The sequence below is a fragment of the Canis aureus genome, chromosome X (assembly GCF_053574225.1).
Source record: "Canis aureus isolate CA01 chromosome X, VMU_Caureus_v.1.0, whole genome shotgun sequence".
Classification (NCBI taxonomy): Eukaryota; Metazoa; Chordata; class Mammalia; order Carnivora; family Canidae; genus Canis; species Canis aureus.
Genome location: NC_135649.1, coordinates 120,327,015 through 120,347,095, shown reverse-complemented (window position 1 = coordinate 120,347,095; position 20,081 = coordinate 120,327,015). Strand labels below are relative to the sequence as shown.

The window sequence follows — 20,081 nt, the reverse complement described above, 5'->3', positions numbered from 1 at the left end:
TCGAAGTAAGTTTATACAGAAGATGAGATATGTAAACTGTACATGTGGAAAAGCACTCTATGAACAGCAGGTGCTTGCTCTTTGTTAGTTAATATCATTATTAAGCATATTTGGTAGGTGATTTTGGGAAACCTTCTCCTATTATGTCCACGTGTAGGGGGGCCTGGATCCAGAAGACAAATGAGCCCAAGAGGGAAGAACCCAAGAGCCCAAAAGGGAAGAGCATAAGGCGACCTGTGGGTCACAGAAGCCCACAACTGTTGAGGGATCCCATGCATTCTGAGTATCTTTGGCTACACATTAGGGAAGCGTGCCCTCTGGGAAGCAGCTACATGAATCCAGAAGTAACAACCGTCGTCCGACTCACCCTACCAAAATACATGTCAAGATTGACCAAGTTCGTTTGCTTTTTCCACAATGTAAGGTTCCAGACACATGGAAGAGCCAAACCCACTTATTGGTTTTCTGGCCTTGCCTCAAACAACCACCATTATTGCCTGAATGGCTACATTTAATTAACAAATGTGATAAAGGGGTCATCTTCCTGCTTATGAAACGAAAAGCTGGCTGTTTTTTAAATAGCTAAAGCAGGAGTCGGCAAATGTTTCCTGTAAAGGGCCAGATAAGGATTATTTTTGGCTTTGGGGGCCATATGGTCTATGTCACTGCAATCTAGCTCTGCCTTCGTAGCATGAAAGCAAGCCATGGAGCATACCTAGAAGACTGGGGGTGGCGGAGTGCCAATAAAACTTTATTTATGGACACCAACATTGTAATTTCATATTTTTATGTGTCATGAAATATTCTTTTGATTTTTTTTTCCCACCAGCATTTAAATGTGTATAAGAACCATTCTTAGCTCATGGACAAGAATGCTGGAAACGGGACAGGCTGGTTTTAGCCCCTGGGCTTTCTAAATGATCTAAGAATCAAAGAATCAAAGCCCCTTAACTTGAGATTCCAGGGCCTCTGGAATCTGCCCACATCTGCCCAAGAGAGAGTGCCTTCTAACCCCTTCATCTTCACTTAGTCAAATCCTGCCCCTTCAAGGGCTGCCTGAGGACCCACCTCTTGTGTGACGCCTGTCCAGCCCACAAACATATGTAAAAACATGTTGGCCCTCCAGTGAGATATGGGCCACTCCCTTTGCAAGGACAAGAGGAGATGGGCCAGTTCTGGTTGGACTGCCAGCCCCGCTGACCTTTGTAAAGTCATCGTAACACGCACATACCCAGTAAGACTGCTGTTGAGCATGAAAATCAGACAATAGATTTAGAACACTCGGCATGGTCTTAGGATGGAGTAGAAACTCAAAGTAGGGCGATGATAGAGAGGAAGATGATAACGATGTCAAGCAGTATTACACGCAATGGCCTAGGTTGGTTGGCGAGCCTTGGGGATGCCAACCACCCCTACCCTCCCATGCTAACACTCACTGTGGTCATGTCAAATGCACGTACCCCTTCCAGATTAAGTGTTGTAAGTCCCAACGCGTGGTTCCGCCTCAAACTGTTGTTGAGGGCTTATGTGAGAAAATGAAGATATTAAAATCCATGTTGACCTTAGCATGAGCAACGAAATGTCTAGAAGCCCAAGACCAAAAGTAGATTCCCTTTCACGTGGGCCCTTCACCATTGAATTGATGAACCTGTTGAGCAACGCGCTCAGTAACAATGACCCTCCACTCAATCTTCCAGATTACAGGATGCAACTTCATCTTCCAGATGCCAGGATTACAACTTCAACACCGCTAGATCTGAGGTGTCACTCTCCACAAATGAGCTTATCCTGACTATAAAGAGTAACCATATCACCACAGAGATGCTGCCCTTGGCAGGGAGGGTGGGTGTGCAATGTGTATTGCACACCTAATATAACCAATATTAGGTTATAGAATCTTAAACATGGGTAGGAAAAGATAGCTGGTATCTTGGAAAGCAAGAGCTGGACACGTGCTGGGAGATACTCTCTTCTGACCATTTGGCTTTCCTAGTTGGTCAACTGAAGTGTCTAGAGTTAAATTAGATGCCTAAAATTACACATCTTTAGTGAGGCAGGTAATACTGGGTATCAGTCTTTACATCTCCAGGTCCATTCTCCTTCCTTAGACCAGGGCTTTTCAACCGGGGCATGGCCGACATCTGGGGCCCGATGACTCTCTGGGGTCGGGCGTCCTGTGCAGTGCAGGATGTTGAACAGCATCCCTGGTCTCCTCCCCAGATGCCAGTGGCACCCTGCTCTCCTTCCAGTTGTGACAACCAAAAGCACCCCGAGACATCACCAAGGGGCCCCTACGATGCTAAATTGCCGGTGGTTCAGAGTCACTGCCCTATACTTATCTTTCCTTGATTTTAATTGTTAAAAGTGTTTCTACATGAGATGACACATCCTTTAGTGCTGTTAAGTCTCTAAAAAACGAAAGGCTTTAGCAAATGAGCCTCATCTTCCTAGAGCTAAGTAATGTCATTTTAGATTCTTTTGAAAAACATTCCTTCTTTCTTTTTCAGCCATACAGATATAAAGCTTTTATTCTCATCCTTTTGCTTCCTCAAAGAATAAATGATCTCACGTTCTTGACTGTTTCCTCATTGAATCCGTCAGGATCTCAATACACACAGAGTCATTAGAGAAGGATCTCCTTGCAAGGGGCCTATTTATAACAGTGTGGGTGTAGAGCAGTGGTGCTCAGCAGGGAGCTAGTGTGGCCCCCAGGGGGAGGTTGGAGATGATGCATGGAGACATATCTGGTTGCCAAATCTGAGGGTATGTGGGTGGCGGGGGTGTGTAGAGGCCAGGCTAAACATCCTACAATGCTCAGAACAACTTTGAACAGATGTGGAGGAATGATCCATCCTCAAATGCTCAACGGTGCTGAGGTTGAGAACCCTGGCACGGGGAGCTGTGCGCAGCCTGCAGGAACTGAGGCCCAGTAGGACTTGTGCTGCCTGAGCCCCGAGGCACAGGTGGGCGAAGGGAAGGCGTCACGGCTGACACCACACTGGTAGAGGCGGTGTAGACAGGCTGTAGGCCAGAAGCAGTAGCCTTTGGTGAAGGGCTCAGCGAGCACAAGGTGCCTGGAAGGAAGGCGGCCCGTGGCTGTCCTCTTCTTCCTGACTCCCTGTCCAGCTGCAGCTCCCTACTGGGAAACCCGCCAGGAAGCCAGGGGCGCTTCAGCCAAAACTGCGGAAGGTTCAGTCACCTCCTTACTGCGTGGGTCTGTTGCCCTTCTGAGTCCTGATGCCCGCCCGCTCCACTCCCTACTCTGGGATTCACGTGGCCAGCACACGTCCCACACTCCCTAGATGACCCCTCCCACCCCTGTCCTCACCCCACATCCTCTGTGGTGCCCATTACAGCATCCTTCCAGGAGCTGCCCACGTTCTCCTCAAAGTTGTAGTCGATGCTCAGGCGGGGGCCAAGTCTATCGGTCCTCACCGTGATAACCTGGACGCTATAACAGACTCTCCTGCAAAGACTAATGGGTTCAAAGTGAGAAAACGTGTGTGGGAGTCCCAGCCCTGGTGTCTGCTGCCACCAGAATCTCTGACGCCTTGTGTAACTTGTGGTCTGCCCGATGGTCAACTCGGGAGGATGAACAGCAATGGCAAAGATTATCCAAGGCCCTGGTGCCGCAATCCGGTCAGAGACCGTAACACAAACCAGCACACGGCCATGACGATTTTTGGGGTTAGGATGAGGGAATGAGGTCCATGAATTTCCTTCAAGACCAACGCACAGTAATGTTAGTTATTTTTGATCGACTTAGACTCAAAGTCTCAGATTCAGTGGGTAATTTGAAACCGTTTTCATCGATTGTATTGGCGATTCTCCATCTGATTGCATTGAACTGACAGTTTTTCCCTCTGATTGGACTGAACCGGCAATGGTTTCCTCTGATGATATTGGCCCTTTTCTTCCCAAGCATCCTTACGAAGCAGTCTTTGTGCTCTCCACCTTAATGCATTCTATCGCTGACAGCTGCTAATCATAACCTTTCCATATCTCTTGCTGGCACCATTCCCCAGGACGCTGTTCAAAGAGCTCCTCACGAGACATTTCCACCACGCAATGGCTCTGGGGGTGAGAGGCGCCTTCCGTAAAGATCAGCCAGTTTGCAAATGCCTGCTGTTTACCACTGCAAAGGCAAATCCAGAAAGTGCAAGGATGCTCACTCTGCTGCTGGGTGGCCCTCTCAGCTTGCTACCGTAACACATGGCTGGTATCAGCATGCACAACTGGCCCATAATTTCGTGAAAAATTTCAAGCACAGCTTCTAAGGACGGTGAGTCGTGGAAGTCAGACACTATATGAAGACAAGGAAACGAGATAAAGACGTGATTAGGAACCACCCCCCGACCCAGGGCTGCATGGAAAATTGCTTTGGGTTTAGAGACACAGTGAATTCTAAATGTCTTCCAGGCAGAGACCCCGAGGGAGGACGGCTGTCCTCAGTGCTAGCTCCCGGCAGAGTTCAGACACACTGTCCGAAGCACCTGGGAAGTTGACCCGTTGGACCTGGCTGAAATGGGAAACCGAGGCTCGCCTTGAAGGCTGAGAAAGGACTGGAAATTGCTGGGGAAGAGGCTCTGACAGTGTAAATCGAGGGAAGAGTGGGGTACGACAACGCCAGTCCATTCCAGATGGGGAACACACCAGACAGCCTGTTCCCAAAGACTTAGATCGTCACGTGCAGGAAGTGGGTGAAGTTCAGATGAGAGCTCAAACCAATGCTCCCAGGGGCGCCGGCCACAGGGAAGATGCAAAGCTCTAGGCAAGGCTGCAGGTGGTCCAAACCCTTCCTGTGTCTCCGCTTCCCCGACACACCAGAATTTTTTGGTATTTGGCACAGAATTTATGTTTTTCCAGGCTTATTGAGATGTAATTGACATACGACTGACATAAGACATTGCATAAGTTTAACACCACAACGTGTTGATTTGAGACCTTTATAGAGATGGTCCCTGGCTTACGAGATGGTCCCTGGCTTACGAAGAGATGGTCCTTTGACTTAACGATGTTCCCCGTTTACCATGGTGCAAAAGCGGTACGCACCCAGGAGAAACCATAGCCCAGATTTTGACTTGTGATCTTTCTTCCGGGCTATGGATATGCGGTACAATCCTCCCATGATGCTGGGCAGCAGTGGTGAGCCATGCGATCATGAGGGTCAACGGCCAATACGATCACAACCAGTCTGTTCCCCCGGAACGATCTGTTAGTCACTTTCTGCAGTCAATAAATTACACAAGATACTCAACTCTCTAGTATAAAACAGCCTGCATGTGAGATGATTTTGCCCGACTGTAGGCTAATACAACTGTTCTGAGCACGTTTAAGGCAGGTCTGTGATGTCCCGCAGGGTAGGTGTATTAAATGCATTTTCAACGAAACAATATTATCAATTTATGAGGGGTTTCATTGGGGTGTAACCCCACTGTAAGTTGAGGGAGATCTGTTTGCTGCAACACAATGAGCACGGATGAAACTGGACTCCACCCAACACTCACAAAAATGAAGTCAAGGTGGATTAGAACCTGAAGACCTGAAACTATAAACTCCTTGAAGAAAACACAGAGCGATGTGCCCTTGACCTTGGTCTTCCCAGCGATTTCCTGGGTATGACAGCAAAAGTACAGGCAACAAAAGCAAAAATTAACAAGGGACTGCATCCAACTAAAAGGCTTCTGCAAAGCAAAAGAAGCAGTCAACAAAATAGAAAGGCAACACTCGGCATGGGAGAAAATATTTGCAGATCCTATATCTCATAAGGGAGTTAACATCCAAAATCCGCACAGAACTCATACAACCGAGGAGAACAAAAAACACCCTGATTTAAAAATGGGCCTGAATAGACATTTTTCCAAAGATGACAACAGATGGCCAACAGACACATGAAAAGGTGCTCGACATCACTGATCATATGGAAATGAAATCAAAACCACCATGAAATAACCATCTATAGTTTTATATAAATCATTCCAAATCATTTTCTTCTGCATACATTTGCAAATAGAGTTTTCAAATTCTATTTCAAACACTCCCTTTTCCTCTTAATATCATAACATCTTTCCATGTCAATAAATCATTTCTATATCATAATTGACAGCACGGATTTATAAAATTCATTTTGCCCATCAAGTATGGTTGGGCATATAAATTGTTTCCTACATTTGTTTTCTTGTAAGGGACTTCGGGCAGTATCTTGAGGCTTGTATGCTTCACAGGCCAAATAATCTCTTCAAGGTGAATCTCTAGAAATGGAATTACTGCACCAAAGTGATCAATAGATTTATGTATTGCTTACATTATTAGAGTCACTCCTTTTACCCCAGAATAACTAGACGCTGTTGCGTATATTATTCGAATTGAGGACATAGCATTTATGGGATTCAGATACCACACGTTTAATATGTATTACATTTTAGATCTACAAAGCTTACCAAGTCATTAAAAAAAAAGCACTGTCAAAAATCATAGAAATTTTCATAAAGGAAACATAGTTTAAAGCATTTAAAATTTCCAAGAGTCTTTTTTTTTTTCGTTTTGTTTTGTTTTTAGGAAAGGAACTTCAAAAAAAAAAAAAAAAAGAAAGAAAGAAAGAAAAGAACTTCACAGTCCAAATTTTTCCATGACTAGGCTAGTTAATAGTCATCTTTCTACAGATGGAACAATAGCTTATTGAGACAATTAGGTTAACAATTCCCTTGCACAAAACATTTATTTTCTGATTTCCAAAGAGCATTCTTTTCCATCTGAGACAGTCCAATCCTCTATCAGAAAATTTTTTTGAAAATAGCTGGTCTACAAAATAATTGGGTTTCCCTGTGTACCTGCATACCACTAAATTATCCCAAGTTTGGGATCCTTTCGCAAATGAACAGATTCCATATGCGCAGCACGGCACTGTAATGTTTAAAAAAATTCTTTTTTTTTTTTAAGATTTTACTTATTTATTCATGAGACAGAGAGAGAGAGAGAGGCAGAGACACAGGCAGAGGGAGAAGCAGCCTCTCTGCGGGGATCCTGATGCGGGACTCGATCCCAGGACCCTGGATCACACCCTGAGCAGATGGCAGACGCTCAATCACTGAGCCACCAGGCGTCCCTAAAGAAAAAATATTTCAAAAAGCGATGGTTGAGCCTCATTGCAAATTCTGTCACCTGGCAGCCTCACTATATTCCTCACGGCATTAGTTTTATATCCTGACACTGATATCCAAATAATACAGAGAGGTTATACAGCTGAAGGGGTTTAAAATATTTTCCAACATTTTCCCTCCGGCGTCGTGTGTGGATAATTGACCCTTGACCAACACGGGCTTAAACTGGGTGGGTCCGCTTACATGCAGATTTGTTTCAACAATACAGTCTGGTCCTGTAAAGGCATTTTTCATATAATTTAATCACACTGTGCGTTGTCTGGCTCACTTTACTGTAAGAATACATACGGCGTCTAATACATAGTTTCAGTAAGGTTTCTCGTTAACAGTAGGCTATTAGTGTCAAGTTTTTTTTGGGGGGTGTCTAAGGTTACATGCGGAGCTCTGATTGTTGGGGGGATCCATGCCCCTAATGCCCACTTTGTTCAAGGGTCAAGTGTAGCCGTAAATAAGGACAAAAATAACAATACACCCAGAGCACAGGACAGTGTAGGGTAAGTACACCAAAGCAGGCTGAAAAGAAAGAGGGACAAGTGCCTTCCGTCTACCTGCTTTACTGATTAACCTCTCACCGGCATACAGTGCTGCGGCCCTAAAACCCCAGACGGTGATAAAATGGGTTCGCACAGGGAAATGCCTCATTTCCTTTTTGGGACATGGTAGGCGGAGAATGCCGTATTTTGACAGAGACGCTCAATTGTGTCCCTGCAGCCCCGTGAGCTTTGTGCAGGTTTTATTTTGAGCACACTCCCGTGTGTTTTGGTGCATCTTGGAATCTGTTGAAGTCACCTGCCATGATCCAGAAGGAACACTGGTCACCATTTCAATAAGCACAAGTCTCCTAATTACAGACGATGTAGATTTAACGCGCGTACTACCTTTCACATCCACAAGGCCTACCAAGTCCTGACAAAAGGGGGGCAGGAACCCCTGGGAATGCGTGCCCTCTTGCCGCCCTGGAGCAAGACTGGTTTTCGGAGACACCACGCAGGTGTGTCCATGTCACGCCCACGTTATAAGGATGCTCACAGGTCCACACAGTTGAATGCCTACAGGGAGCAGGCCTTGGTTCTCCGCTGGGATCTCACCTGGATGCGAAGAGGCAAACAGCCTCCCTCAACTTGTTCACACTTTACCTCTGATTTTTTCCCCTCGTTGTAATAAAATGTAATCATACGCTCAAAGACTGCAAACGTACAACTCCACACGCAGAAGCTCATTTCCTGAGTCCCATTACTGTGTAACGCCGACCTCTTCCGTGAGTAAGCTCCCAGCAGGGCTTTGTTCACAGACGTTTCGTGGACATGAACGTCCTTCGACTACTTTCGGGCACCACCAAGAATCAGCCTTTATGTTTCTCGAGTGCCGTTCCTAATGGTCTGCTCTGAAGGGCTCGTTTCAATGGCTCCTCATTTTCCCATAGACGTTTTTCTAAAAATCTGCCTACACGTGTCCAACTCATAAATACATGCTTTGTCTTCAGTCATTAGAGGGTAGGGAAAAAAACCCAGAATAATTACACACTTTTGCTGCCATTTTTTGGCAATTTAAAGTCATGAGCATGGAGGTCTCCTCAGTGAGATATAGTCTGTTTCACGGTTGCAGAAAAACTCAGGCGTAAGTTCTTTTGAATCGCTTAATGAACATGTGTCCTTCTTCCACCTTGGTGTACCCCGATCAGATGCTTCTGTGACCTGGGTCACACATGTGTGAGCTTTAGAGAACGGACAGAAATAGAAATGGAGTGGAGACATGGGATCAGAAGGCATGGGACCAGACGGATGGTCTCATACGTAAGTATAAGAAATTATAATGATCTGGACCACACATCTGACCCCTGATGAGATCCTGTCTCCCATCCTCTTGTCCACGCGCCTTCCAGTCTTCCCCACTGAACACCTTTCAAGACCCCTGAGGGCACAGACCGACCGTCTCCTGTACATTTTGCTAGTCCTACCTCACAGCCAAAGAGACCGTCAATCAAGGGTTTAACTAAATGGGCCTCTTCCAATGGAAAACATTCAAGATCTCCTCCCCTGGATAACTCTGACTCTGATACTTTGTCCACAATCTCATCCCTTTGTGAAATGATGACGGCCTTAGCTTTTAATGTGTGATTTTATGCGACATTCCTCATCTCGGGGGTGGTGATCATTACTGTCATTTTACCCAAAAAGGACACTGGATTTGCCTTAAAGACTTTTCTAGCTTAGGTCTCCAGCAAGAGGCCGACAGTGCGAGAATTCCAGCCCACGGTAACGTGAAACCAAAGCTCTGCTGTGTCCGCCTCTATACTGTGCCTCCAAATCACCAAATGCCTCTATACTGTGCCTCCAAATCACCAAACGGATGCTTCTCCCAGGCTTCCTGTACAACCACAAACACTGCTAGATCCTGCTGGGATATCTTCCCGAGAAACAGGACCAATAGGACATAGAAGTATGTATCTATACATACATCTCCTGTATATACATGTATATTCATATGTATCATTTATAGCTACATATGTATCCTTCCTACATATACTGTTCTTCATATTTATATGCATCCTTTATATATATCCTTCATTGTCTACTTTGCTTTTGTGTCTCCTGGATACATGTCAACCCTCTAGGTTTCCCGATATCCTGGGTACATTATCGACCCTCTAGGTTTCCAGATCTCCTGGATACATGTCGACCCTTTAGGTTTCCAGATCTCCTGGGTACATGTCGACCCTCTAGGTTTCCAGATCTCCTGGGTACATGTCGACCCTCTAGGTTTCCAGATCTCCTGGATACATTATCGACCCTCTAGGTTTCCAGATCTCCTGGATACATGTCGACCCTTTAGGTTTCCAGATCTCCTGGGTACATGTCGACCCTCTAGGTTTCCAGATCTCCTGGGTACATGTTGACCCTCTAGGTTTCCAGATCTCCTGGATACATTATCGACCCTCTAGGTTTCCAGATCTCCTGGATACATGTCGACCCTTTAGGTTTCCAGATCTCCTGGGTACATGTCGACCCTCTAGGTTTCCAGATCTCCTGGGTACATGTCGACCCTCTAGGTTTCCAGATCTCCTGATACATTATCGACCCTCTAGGTTTCCAGACCTCCTGGATACATACATATAAGAAAAATTTACTAGCAAGAATGCATTCATGATTATTCAGGCTGAGGAAACCCATGATCTGCCTCCTGCAGGCTGGGCACCCAGGACATCTGGTGGTATAATTCAGCACAAGTCTAGAGACCTGAGAACCAGGAGAGCCAAAGGTATCATTTGCAGTCTGAGAGCAGGTGAAGACCCATGTCCCAGCTCAACCAGGCCAACAAAAAAGGGCAAATTCTCCTGTCCTCCACTCTTGTTCGATTCAGACCATCAACAGATTGAGTGAAGCCTACCCACATTGGGAAGGGTCATTTGCTTTACTCAGTGTCCTGTGTCAAAGGCTAATCTCATCCGGCAACACCCTCACAGATGCACCCAGAAATAATGTTCAGCCAAATATCTGGGGACTCTATGATCCAGTTAAGTTGACAACACGCATGCATACACATTTCCACTCCGTCACCAATATGGCCATGCACCTTCTTGGTTTCACTCCTCCTCTTTCCTTTTCTCCTCTTCTCATATTCCCATATTTCTTTACAAGTCTAGTCAAAATAACCAATCTATAAAACAAGGTGTAAAATATAATCAAAAACAAGCATTTAAGAAATACTGGTTTGATTCTTCAGCTTATTAAGCTTACTAAGAGGTTCAGACTCAGTAGGTTTCCCTTAGTTCTTCACCCTTTGCTCTTTTGCCCCCTTTTTACTACTTGGAATGCAGATGTGATGCCTGGAAGTGCAGCAGCCATCATGTGACCATAAGACCAACAGTTACATAATACAGACGGCACAGCAGAAAAACGGACAAAGCTTTGTCTACTGATACCTCTTGGGGGCTGCTGAATCAACCCTGCAAATACATTACTTTGTTCATAATGCAACTGCCATTATTATTTGATTTTGACATCTTTTATTCAAAAGCTTGCCTACTTTGAAGAAACCGTAATGTTTGATTTTTGCCTCAACGGCAAGCATTCATAATATTCATTGCCTTCATTTGATGCTCAGTGAAAAAAATTGTAAAACAAGGTTGGAATTAACAAAAGTATTATTTCTATGTCTGTATAGAGTTTTGCCAGAAAAATGAAAGAAAAGGTATTCGGGACCCACAAAGCATTTTTTAAAACATTTTGTTCTTTTTATGTTTATGGAAAACATGCATTAAAATATCTTGAAAACATGTAAGGTGGGGTGCCAACAAAAATGCCAGTTTGTTTTTTCTTCTTCTATTTATAGCACTTTGATTTCATTTTTACCTTTTTAAAAATGTTTTGTAAGTAGACTCCATGTCCAGCATGGAGTCCAACACGGGGCTTGAACTCACCACCCTGAGATCAAGACCTGAGCTGAGATCAAGAATAAGATGTTTAACCAACAGAGCTGCGCAGGTGCCCTGTGACTTTGATTTTGAATTAAACACTTCCTTCATCTTGCAGACAAATTAGCAGATTTGAAAACTCTAGTAAACAAATAGCCACCAAAACAAAACAATTTAAAAAACAACAGAAATCATTGAGAAGAAATTCTCTAAAAATAAAGTAGGGATGGTATCAGTGAAACAAGCCTGTGGATTTCCAACTTATCTGTATTCCTTCGAAACTAACATGTTGTTGGTTCAGACTTGGGTGTGTATCACCTCTGTAACTATCACTTACATGAGTGGTTCGATGTGGATTATTACAAAATAGAACTTGATCTGGCTCCTAAAAGATGGTGTTAAGAAATCTAGGAAACCCTTGGCTTTGTGACCAGTGTATGTATGGCTGAAATCACAGCAAGCAAGGGAAGGCCCAGAACAGGGAGGCAATGGGTAGTTTGGCTGCCATGGTGGAAAAGAGACAGAAGCCAAGTGGAAATCCTGCTGGGTGGTCATCACATGCATTCACAAGGAATTGTCACTAAAGATAAAACCACAGCCCTCTGGATAACATTTGAGTCATTCACCTCTAAGCAGCATCAGATCTAAACCTTCCCCTCATAACCTTTTCTTGCTTTTTAATGAACCAAAAAAAAAAAAAAAAAAAAAGCCATTAACTGTGGATGATGCCAGAGATACCAGCCCTTATCACTCCGCTCTTGACTTGTCTTTGATTAACCACGGTCCCTCACACAGCTCTTTGCAGAGAGGCAGTCCATAAACTCATCCTGAATCAGGAAATCTCAATAGCTAAGATAAAACAGTACTAGGAATATTGTGATCCCTTCATCTGCAGTAAAAGCAACGAGCCTCCAGTGACATTGGCATTTGTAAGCCAGTGTCACAGAAACCAATTCTGATTCCCTCCAAGTCAATGGACATGCAGAGTCCTAGAGTATGGAAGATGAAATTCATTGCAGCTGGAAGTGCAAATCTTTTATCTTGAGCTTTTCTTTGAAATGCTGAAATGTACATGACCGATGCCATCCTGACCTTCAGAAAGTCTCCTTCTTCCCCTGCACCCTCTCCTGCCAATGGAAGTAGAAAATTGTAATGCGAGGATACATTTCTCATTGAAATTCAGAAGCCAATTGATGCTTCTCTTGAATTCTCTTGCATTGCTACCCGTTTGGTTTTCACTTGGTGCCTTCATTAATTCTGCTGCATAGAATTACAAGGGAAGAACCTTCAAATCCAAAAGAAAATTTAGAAGAAAAGGCTCATAAAAATGGACCTTCTTTCTGCATCTATTGAATCTGAAATATTTTCAGCTTAAATGCAACTTCATATCAACTCTGGGATTCTCGGTGGATCCCCCAGTGGTCCTGTCCTATACAAATCTCGGCCGTTCCCTCCTCTGGCCATACCCTTTATCTTGCACATATCAAAAGTGCCTCTTTACAAATGTCAGTTATCCCACCCTAGACTGCTTTGTCCTATTTTTCCTACAGCCTCCCTCTTCCCCAAAGCTTACAATTATGCATCCACACAGAACCTTCCATCCATTGATCCTACTATTTTTAATGATTCCTCACGGCTTTCTTGAACCTCATTTTCCCTGTTTTATACCCTAATTTTGTGGTCAAACATAATAACATCCTTTGTACGTTCCCTTAATTCTCTCACCTCCTCCTCCTCCTCCTCACTTTCTTGAGCTCCTGTCAGAGGAGCCCACTATTCACCTACTCCATCTTTGAACATACCCAGCTGGATGTGGCTAGCAAAAACGAATCCAGATCATGCTGGATGCTTCATCTAAATGGAGACTGGAAATCCCAAGAAGTCTTCCATGCAGGCAGGTAAGCATGCTACATTTCTCTATACCTCTGTCATTTCCTGATCTCCTCAGTGAGTCTTTCTTACTGGCTCCTTAAATCTCCATCTCCATCCCCACCCACACTCTGAGATCACAATATGGCTTACTAGTCAGCTGAGGGAAGTGGAACATTTAGGAAGAGGCTGGGCATGGGTTCCCAGCAGTTCTCCCTGCCTCTGCTCCAACAAAGTCCCCTCTGCCTCCTGCAGTAGCCCATTCTCCCTACACAACCCATTCCCCATTCTCATCAGCAAACAAATGGGCTTATCATTTGTCTCATCTTCAACAACAGGAGCAAACCCCCGCTTGAGCTTTCTCCCAACCTGGTGCTAAGACCACATGGTTCTGCATTCCTAATCACACAATTCCTTGAAAGAATGGTCTACAATCATGTTTCCAGCTTCTTTTCTACCATTTTGTCCTGGATGCTCCCCAGTCACTCCATCAGCATCACTACTCAAAACCGCCATGCTGTGAGGCCTTGGTTATTTCTCACACCCCTAGAAGGACTTTTTTTTTTTTTGTCCTCTCTCTCTTTTCCCTCCTGGATTTCTGGATGGTCCTTCTGTGTCTGCTTTCTTGGTTCTTCCTGTCTCTCTTACCTCCTATCTCTCTTGGGAAGAGTGCCCAGCACTCAATCCTTGTGCCTCCTGTCTCCCTCTCTCTACATTTACTCCTACGCAACTCATTGAGGCTCATGGTTTTAAATACCACTTGTACAATGATGACTCCCAAATTTGAAAACCTTTCCCCTCAATTCCAGAAATATACGATCATCGCTGTATGACACCTTCACTTAGAGCTCTGATAGCTAAGTCAATGCACATCCAAAACCAAGATCTTGTTGTCACCCTCAAACCAGCCACTCCTACAGCCTTCTGCTAAGGTCCACACTGTTCGGGTCTTATAACTGCCCAGCCACAAATGTGCCTGCTACCCTCAGGCCCCCACTTTCTCCTTCAGCCCTCATCTGGTCTGCTGAGAAATCCACCAAGAGACATCCAGAATCGCATGACTTCTCACCAATGTTCTGACATCGTTATCTCGCCCTTGGGTTGCTGCAAGCATCTCTTGTATGGTCTCCCTGCTGCTTCCTCTGTGTCAACCGCCCCCACCATCACTTTGGTCTACTAAAGTGTTAGGACACAACGCCAGCCATCTCGGCAAACACCTTCCACATCATCCGGCTCCGTATCTACTCAAGCTCAAAGTCACTGGCCTTATTACGGTGCCTCTCCATGCCATGCACCATCTCATCCCTCATGACTTCCTGGATGTGTACTCTGCCACAGACACACTCTTTTTTGTGTTTCAACTTCCTTTCTCTTTCTTTGGCCTCCAAACTCGCTCTACCTCCATAGAGCCTTTCCACCTGCTTCTGTTTCTTCCAGAGCTGCTCTCACCCCAGCAGCCTTGTGATTTATTCTTTCACTTCCTTTGGGCACCTGCAAATTCCCCATCTCAGGAATTCCTTCTAACATTTCAACCAGAGCCCTGATGCTTAATAGTTTATTTGTGCTCCCCGTTTATTTGTGCTCTTTGAAATGTCATCTCCATCACACACACTGCTTTTTTTTATGTATTTATCATCGTCCCTATGACCATCTCTCACATTAGTCTCACAGTGGCATAGATTTCTATCTGCTTTGTTGATGACTGCAATCCCCAAGCCAGGGAATTGTGTGACAATCGTTTGTTGAGTGAATGCTGAATACAAGTACAAAGAGTTGAAATAGTTGAGGGCAGCTGCATAAGAGGAATAGCAATAGTCTCTGGAGTTCCCAGAGACCACTGTCTGAATTATTGGCCTTTTGGAGCTACTTGCATTTTTCTTCAAAAAAAAAAAAAAAAACACAAAAGTATCATGTCAATATAAACTATAGCTCTTAAATATGTTCTAACAGATCTGTTCTTCTCTGTAAGCATTTGGGCATTATAAGCATTTGCCCTGGGGACAGATTTGGTTATGTACTTCTCAGGTACCGGAATGTTCCAGGAAGGAGGAGCTGTGTGATACGTTGGCACTTGAGACCAACTGGTAAATATTATGATGCCCAAGTACAAACATGATGCACAACTTGTCTTGATAAAACAAAATGAGTAAACAAACAAAGGAAAAAGCCTCTTGTACCTTCTAGTTTAATTTCCTTTATATTCTGCTTTAAAGGGACACATTTCTGCTTATGATTTCAATTAAAAATTATTTTTTTCATAAAAAGAAATCAACTCAGTCCTTGAGATCCAATATCTAAATAATGTGACTCAAACGCTTAGTTGAAAATATGCTGGTAACCGGCTGATTCACTTTTCTTATCTTTCTGAACTCTGGATTTTTTTCTCTTTCTCTCCCATGTTGATCTGCCACAAGCCAAGTATTAAAGTTCTTCATTTGTGTCTCTCCTCTTCAAATCCTGTTTAAGCAACAGGTAATTGTGGCACCCCATTCAGTCGTGTGTCTGTGAACAGGTCGGGTGACAGGGTTTGATCTGTGAGCCAAAGATATCGGCGTCAGGGAGCAAGGACGCGGGAGCCAGATCAGTGGATTCCCACATACGGAAGTTTCTGGTTGGATCTGTCCTGGTACACCACGCTCTTTACCAAGATCATGTCATGTTTTATGACAAAGGAAATGCTCTTTGAAGAGCCTGGCCAGACGAATCCTTCAAAGAAACTCTGCACCTGTGTCTGTGTCTGCCTCTCAGCCTTCTGCTAACAGACAGTAGTGTGCTATGGAATTAGTGTCTAAAGATATCACTGAATAAACACACAATAGAAAACACAAAGGAAGCAAGAATTATGGGCACAGTCAAATGGGAAAAGCAAAACTTAAATTACAGGTCTGAAAAGCGAGATCTTTTCTTGGAAGACACTGTTCTCCTTTAAAAAAAAAAAATGATTCTAATTCCAAGAAAACGGAATGTAACACAAAGGCTTTGAAAGGGAACAAGGAGGCAGCTCAGCACTAATTCAGTTTAATTAATGCCATCCTGTTCTTTAGTCCACAAACAATTATTGCAAATGCAAGATATCTATATCTGCCCTTCCTTAAGTGCTCTCTATACTTTAACAAAACCCATTTTATCATCCATTTGTTGCTACCAAGAATGAACTCTGAATTATTCCAACAGCATTTCTGTGCTTCGTATAGAATAACTTCATTTTACCATTGATTGAGGAGATAGGAAAGTCTGCTCGTTGGTTTGTCTTGTCTAGGGCAGGTTGAACAAAATCTCACCAACGTCACTAAAATCGTTCTATTTCTTTTAGTAACTTGGTACCATACTGTGTTTGTTTCCCCGCCACCACCTTCCCACCACCACCCAATGGTCTTAGCAACAATCACTAATGGATATTAGGAAAATGATTCTTTGTAGTGCTTCTAACTCTGAAAGTCACTGAAAATTACTGTGGTCAGTGGGATGATAACAATTAGTGAGATCTCCCTTGTCTTTTTATAGGGTGTTTTAGTAAATGACATTGAGGACACTGGGAAGCAACTTCTTCTCCTTGAAGGAAAAAAAATGGTCCCATGTTCCTACTCAGATAAAGCACCAATTGTGAGGGCTGACACTTGTAGCTGGGACCAAGGGCTTAGAACCCTAGAGGACCCCTGATCTATATGAAATCAACTCTGTTCATCTCACTTTGTGGATATCTCTGGGCTGGAACCATCCTCTTCACTCTTTCCAACTTAAGTGCCCGGACTGTAACATGCAGAGATTCTTAGGATGTGTAATAATGACTTGAAAATTCTCTTTGGTATCTCACATTTATTATTATTGTTTAATTCAACTAAATTTGTCACTCCATCCGATACAAATATCCCAATATTGGGTGCGTCATAAAATTAAAACTACAAATTACCAAAAACGGGCACATCCAAAAAAGATGTGTTAAAAATAACTTCCCAGTCAATAAAATTGATACCTCCCCCAGAAATGCGCTATAAATTACTTGCCACTTCCCATATTGGACATCTCAAAGAACTGAACAATAGTTGTCCTAGAACTTTGTAAATTCTACATCACTCCTTCGTACCCTAGGGATTTGTGCACCCCAGTTTGAAAAGCATGGTCCTAGAGAAACATTATCATTACATATTTATTCCTGACCACTGGGATCAATCATGTACTGCACAGACAATCAGGTACTGGAAGCCCACATATGACACAGATTACTTTGTACTAAGGTTGCCATACTTGGCAAATAAAACCACCACGGGATACTCAGTTAAATTTGAATGTCAGATAAACAACACATAATTTTTTTCGGTGTATGTTCCATATTTATGTGAAATTCACATTTAAATGGGTGCCTTATATTTTATCTAGCAACTGTATTTTGTACTGGTGTACATAAAAAAAAAAAAAAAAAATCACACTTGGCCAAACCGCACCGGTCTTCAGATCTTCCTGTCTTATGCCCTACACCAACCTTCCTTTCTATGATGTCACTATGTATCCTTTCATGATGGAGCTGCGTGGTCCAGAATGCTTGGTTACTGACCATTTCCTTCTACCCCAGCCCAATGTTAAAAAGGGAATTTTGCCATTGTCCGGGGGTGTACAGAGGAGCTAGCAAAGGTGGTTCAAATGGCATGGAGAGATGAAAAGATACGTCAAGTCTGCCACAGAGCAACGACGACCACAGGACACCTGTGACTCTAAACGAGACAGAGGCAAGGACAGTGGGTCCACCTGACCAGGAGAAGTGGAAAGTGGGAGATTGGGGGGCTATTCTTTCAAACTTTCCATTGGGACAAGGTCTCAGCTCTAGACTTTGCTTGGCCTTGTTTTTCACGGTCTTTTTTTTCTCCCGAAACTTCACGGCAACATTCAGCTCCAGTGCCGTCTTGTGACCTGAAGGATGGGAGTCACGCTCTAAACTCAATAGTAGCTCCTCAGACGGTCTGTGGTGCTATTGCAGCAAGTCACAACCTGTGGATTGGTTCAGTGTCTCCTCCTGCCAAGCTTAGGTGTCAATGCGTGTTGATTCCAATGCCTGTGGAACGACTGCAATGACTCTGGGGTTTCTGACAGATGGTGGTGCCGTCCAAAGGCACATGGATTGCCTAACAAGGACCAAGTTTCCAACGTTATTTATTTAGTTTCAGGTGTGTTGAGCTTGAAAACACACAAAGAGGCAGGTGCATAAACAGATCCGGAACTCAGGAGATTATGTAACGAGTGTAAAGTTTAAGAGCACAGAGGGATTGGATTAAATCCTATCTCTGCTACACCCGAGATGTTGACCTTGGGCAAGTTCCTTAATCTTTATATGCCTTGGTTTTCTTATCTGTTGAAGGGGAATAAGAATATTAAGATCTACCTCCTAGGGATGTAATGAGGACTGGGTACATTGAGCGTCTGGTGTAAACACTTTGTTAACGGTTCCATCTTGTTACTCTCCCACATGAATCATTAACAGGCGTTTCTCCAGGAAGGTGTGGGATTGAGTAAGGTAGCTTGGGAGGACACTTGGCAGAGGTAGAGCAAGAGAGGGCTCAGGACGAAAGACCTGCTCACCTCTAACACATGACCATCTGGCAGAGGAGGATGAGCCCAGGAAAGGTTACAGGGAAAGTTAAGGAAGAATGAGAGAGGACAGTGATGTGCCATGGGGGAAATGGCCAAGAGGCCATGTTGGTAAGAAATCCCATAAAAACAAAGCTTAAAAAAAGGGGGGGGAGTGTATTGCAATCAATGATATGGAATTTTTGGAGTCTTCGTGACAACTGTTCGGGGGGTGGGGATGAAAGGGCCAGAAGCAAGGCCAAAATCGGCCCTGGAGGGAATGAGAGTTAGTACATGCAGACAGCAAGTGTGGACCACTATCTTGAGAAGCCTGCTCCTGAAAGGAGGAGAGAGAAAAACTGAGGACGTGCATGCTTGAGCTCGTGTTCTATTTAAAAGCAAAAATGTCTCACGCAAAGGGCATAATTAGGTAGATTTGTTATACGCCACAGGATGGAAGTGTATAGAGCCGATAAAGTAATGGCTTTTGCTATTTCTGTTTCTGTTCCTAATTGCTACTGAGCAAGTCACTGTAAATCAGAAAATTTAGGAGAGGCAGCTCTTCTGCGTGGGGACCTTGAAATGCAAAGAAGCTCTGCTGGAGGCAAAAGATTTCGAGGACCTGTGGTGCAGTGGACAGGACCCAGCCTGTACCCCGAGGACTCACCCCGAGATAAACAAGATAAATCATTCTCCTCTACAGTCCTCTCCTACCCTTCCTGGAGCCTCCGCTGTGGTGAGTAGGTTCAAAATCTCTCTTGCTGTATAAAAAAACATGTTTAATGTTTAAAATGCTAGCTTCACATACTCAACTCTTCTGCAGGTTCATGCCCCCAAAGCTTTTAAATTAGTAAAACTTAGCTCATCACTTACCTCTGTGAACACCTTATGCGAGCAGCCTCTTCTTTAATTAAATATACGTTTATAAATAAATGTATGTGTGTGCATGTGTTTACGGGCACGCCACACACAAGTACCTAAAACTTCCGGAACCGGGCCTGTCTTGGCGCCTCAGCGTGGCTCCTGCTTATTAACTCAGTTTTGTGGTCACAGACTGGAGCCTTCCAGGCAGGCGGATG

At 44.0% G+C, this 20,081-nt stretch overlaps 1 protein-coding gene across 20 annotated transcripts in view; it reads left to right on the top strand.

The window, feature by feature from the left end:
- Nucleotides 1–17,966: 17,966 nt before the first annotated feature.
- LOC144307984 (uncharacterized) overlaps nucleotides 17,967–20,081 on the top strand; it is a 53,594-nt gene continuing 51,479 nt past the window's right edge. For 16 of the 20 annotated variants that reach the window (XR_013374634.1, XR_013374631.1, XR_013374625.1 and 13 more), the window contains exon 1: nucleotides 17,967–19,738. Coding sequence is in view for 1 of the 20 variants with exons in the window: in XM_077888098.1 (XP_077744224.1) it covers nucleotides 19,106–19,134; nucleotides 19,530–19,738 (238 nt within the window). In the remaining 19 variants the exon portion in view is untranslated. The remainder of the gene's footprint in view (nucleotides 19,739–20,081) is intronic. The other 4 variants (XR_013374632.1, XR_013374630.1, XR_013374624.1 and 1 more) reach the window with 4 other exon arrangements.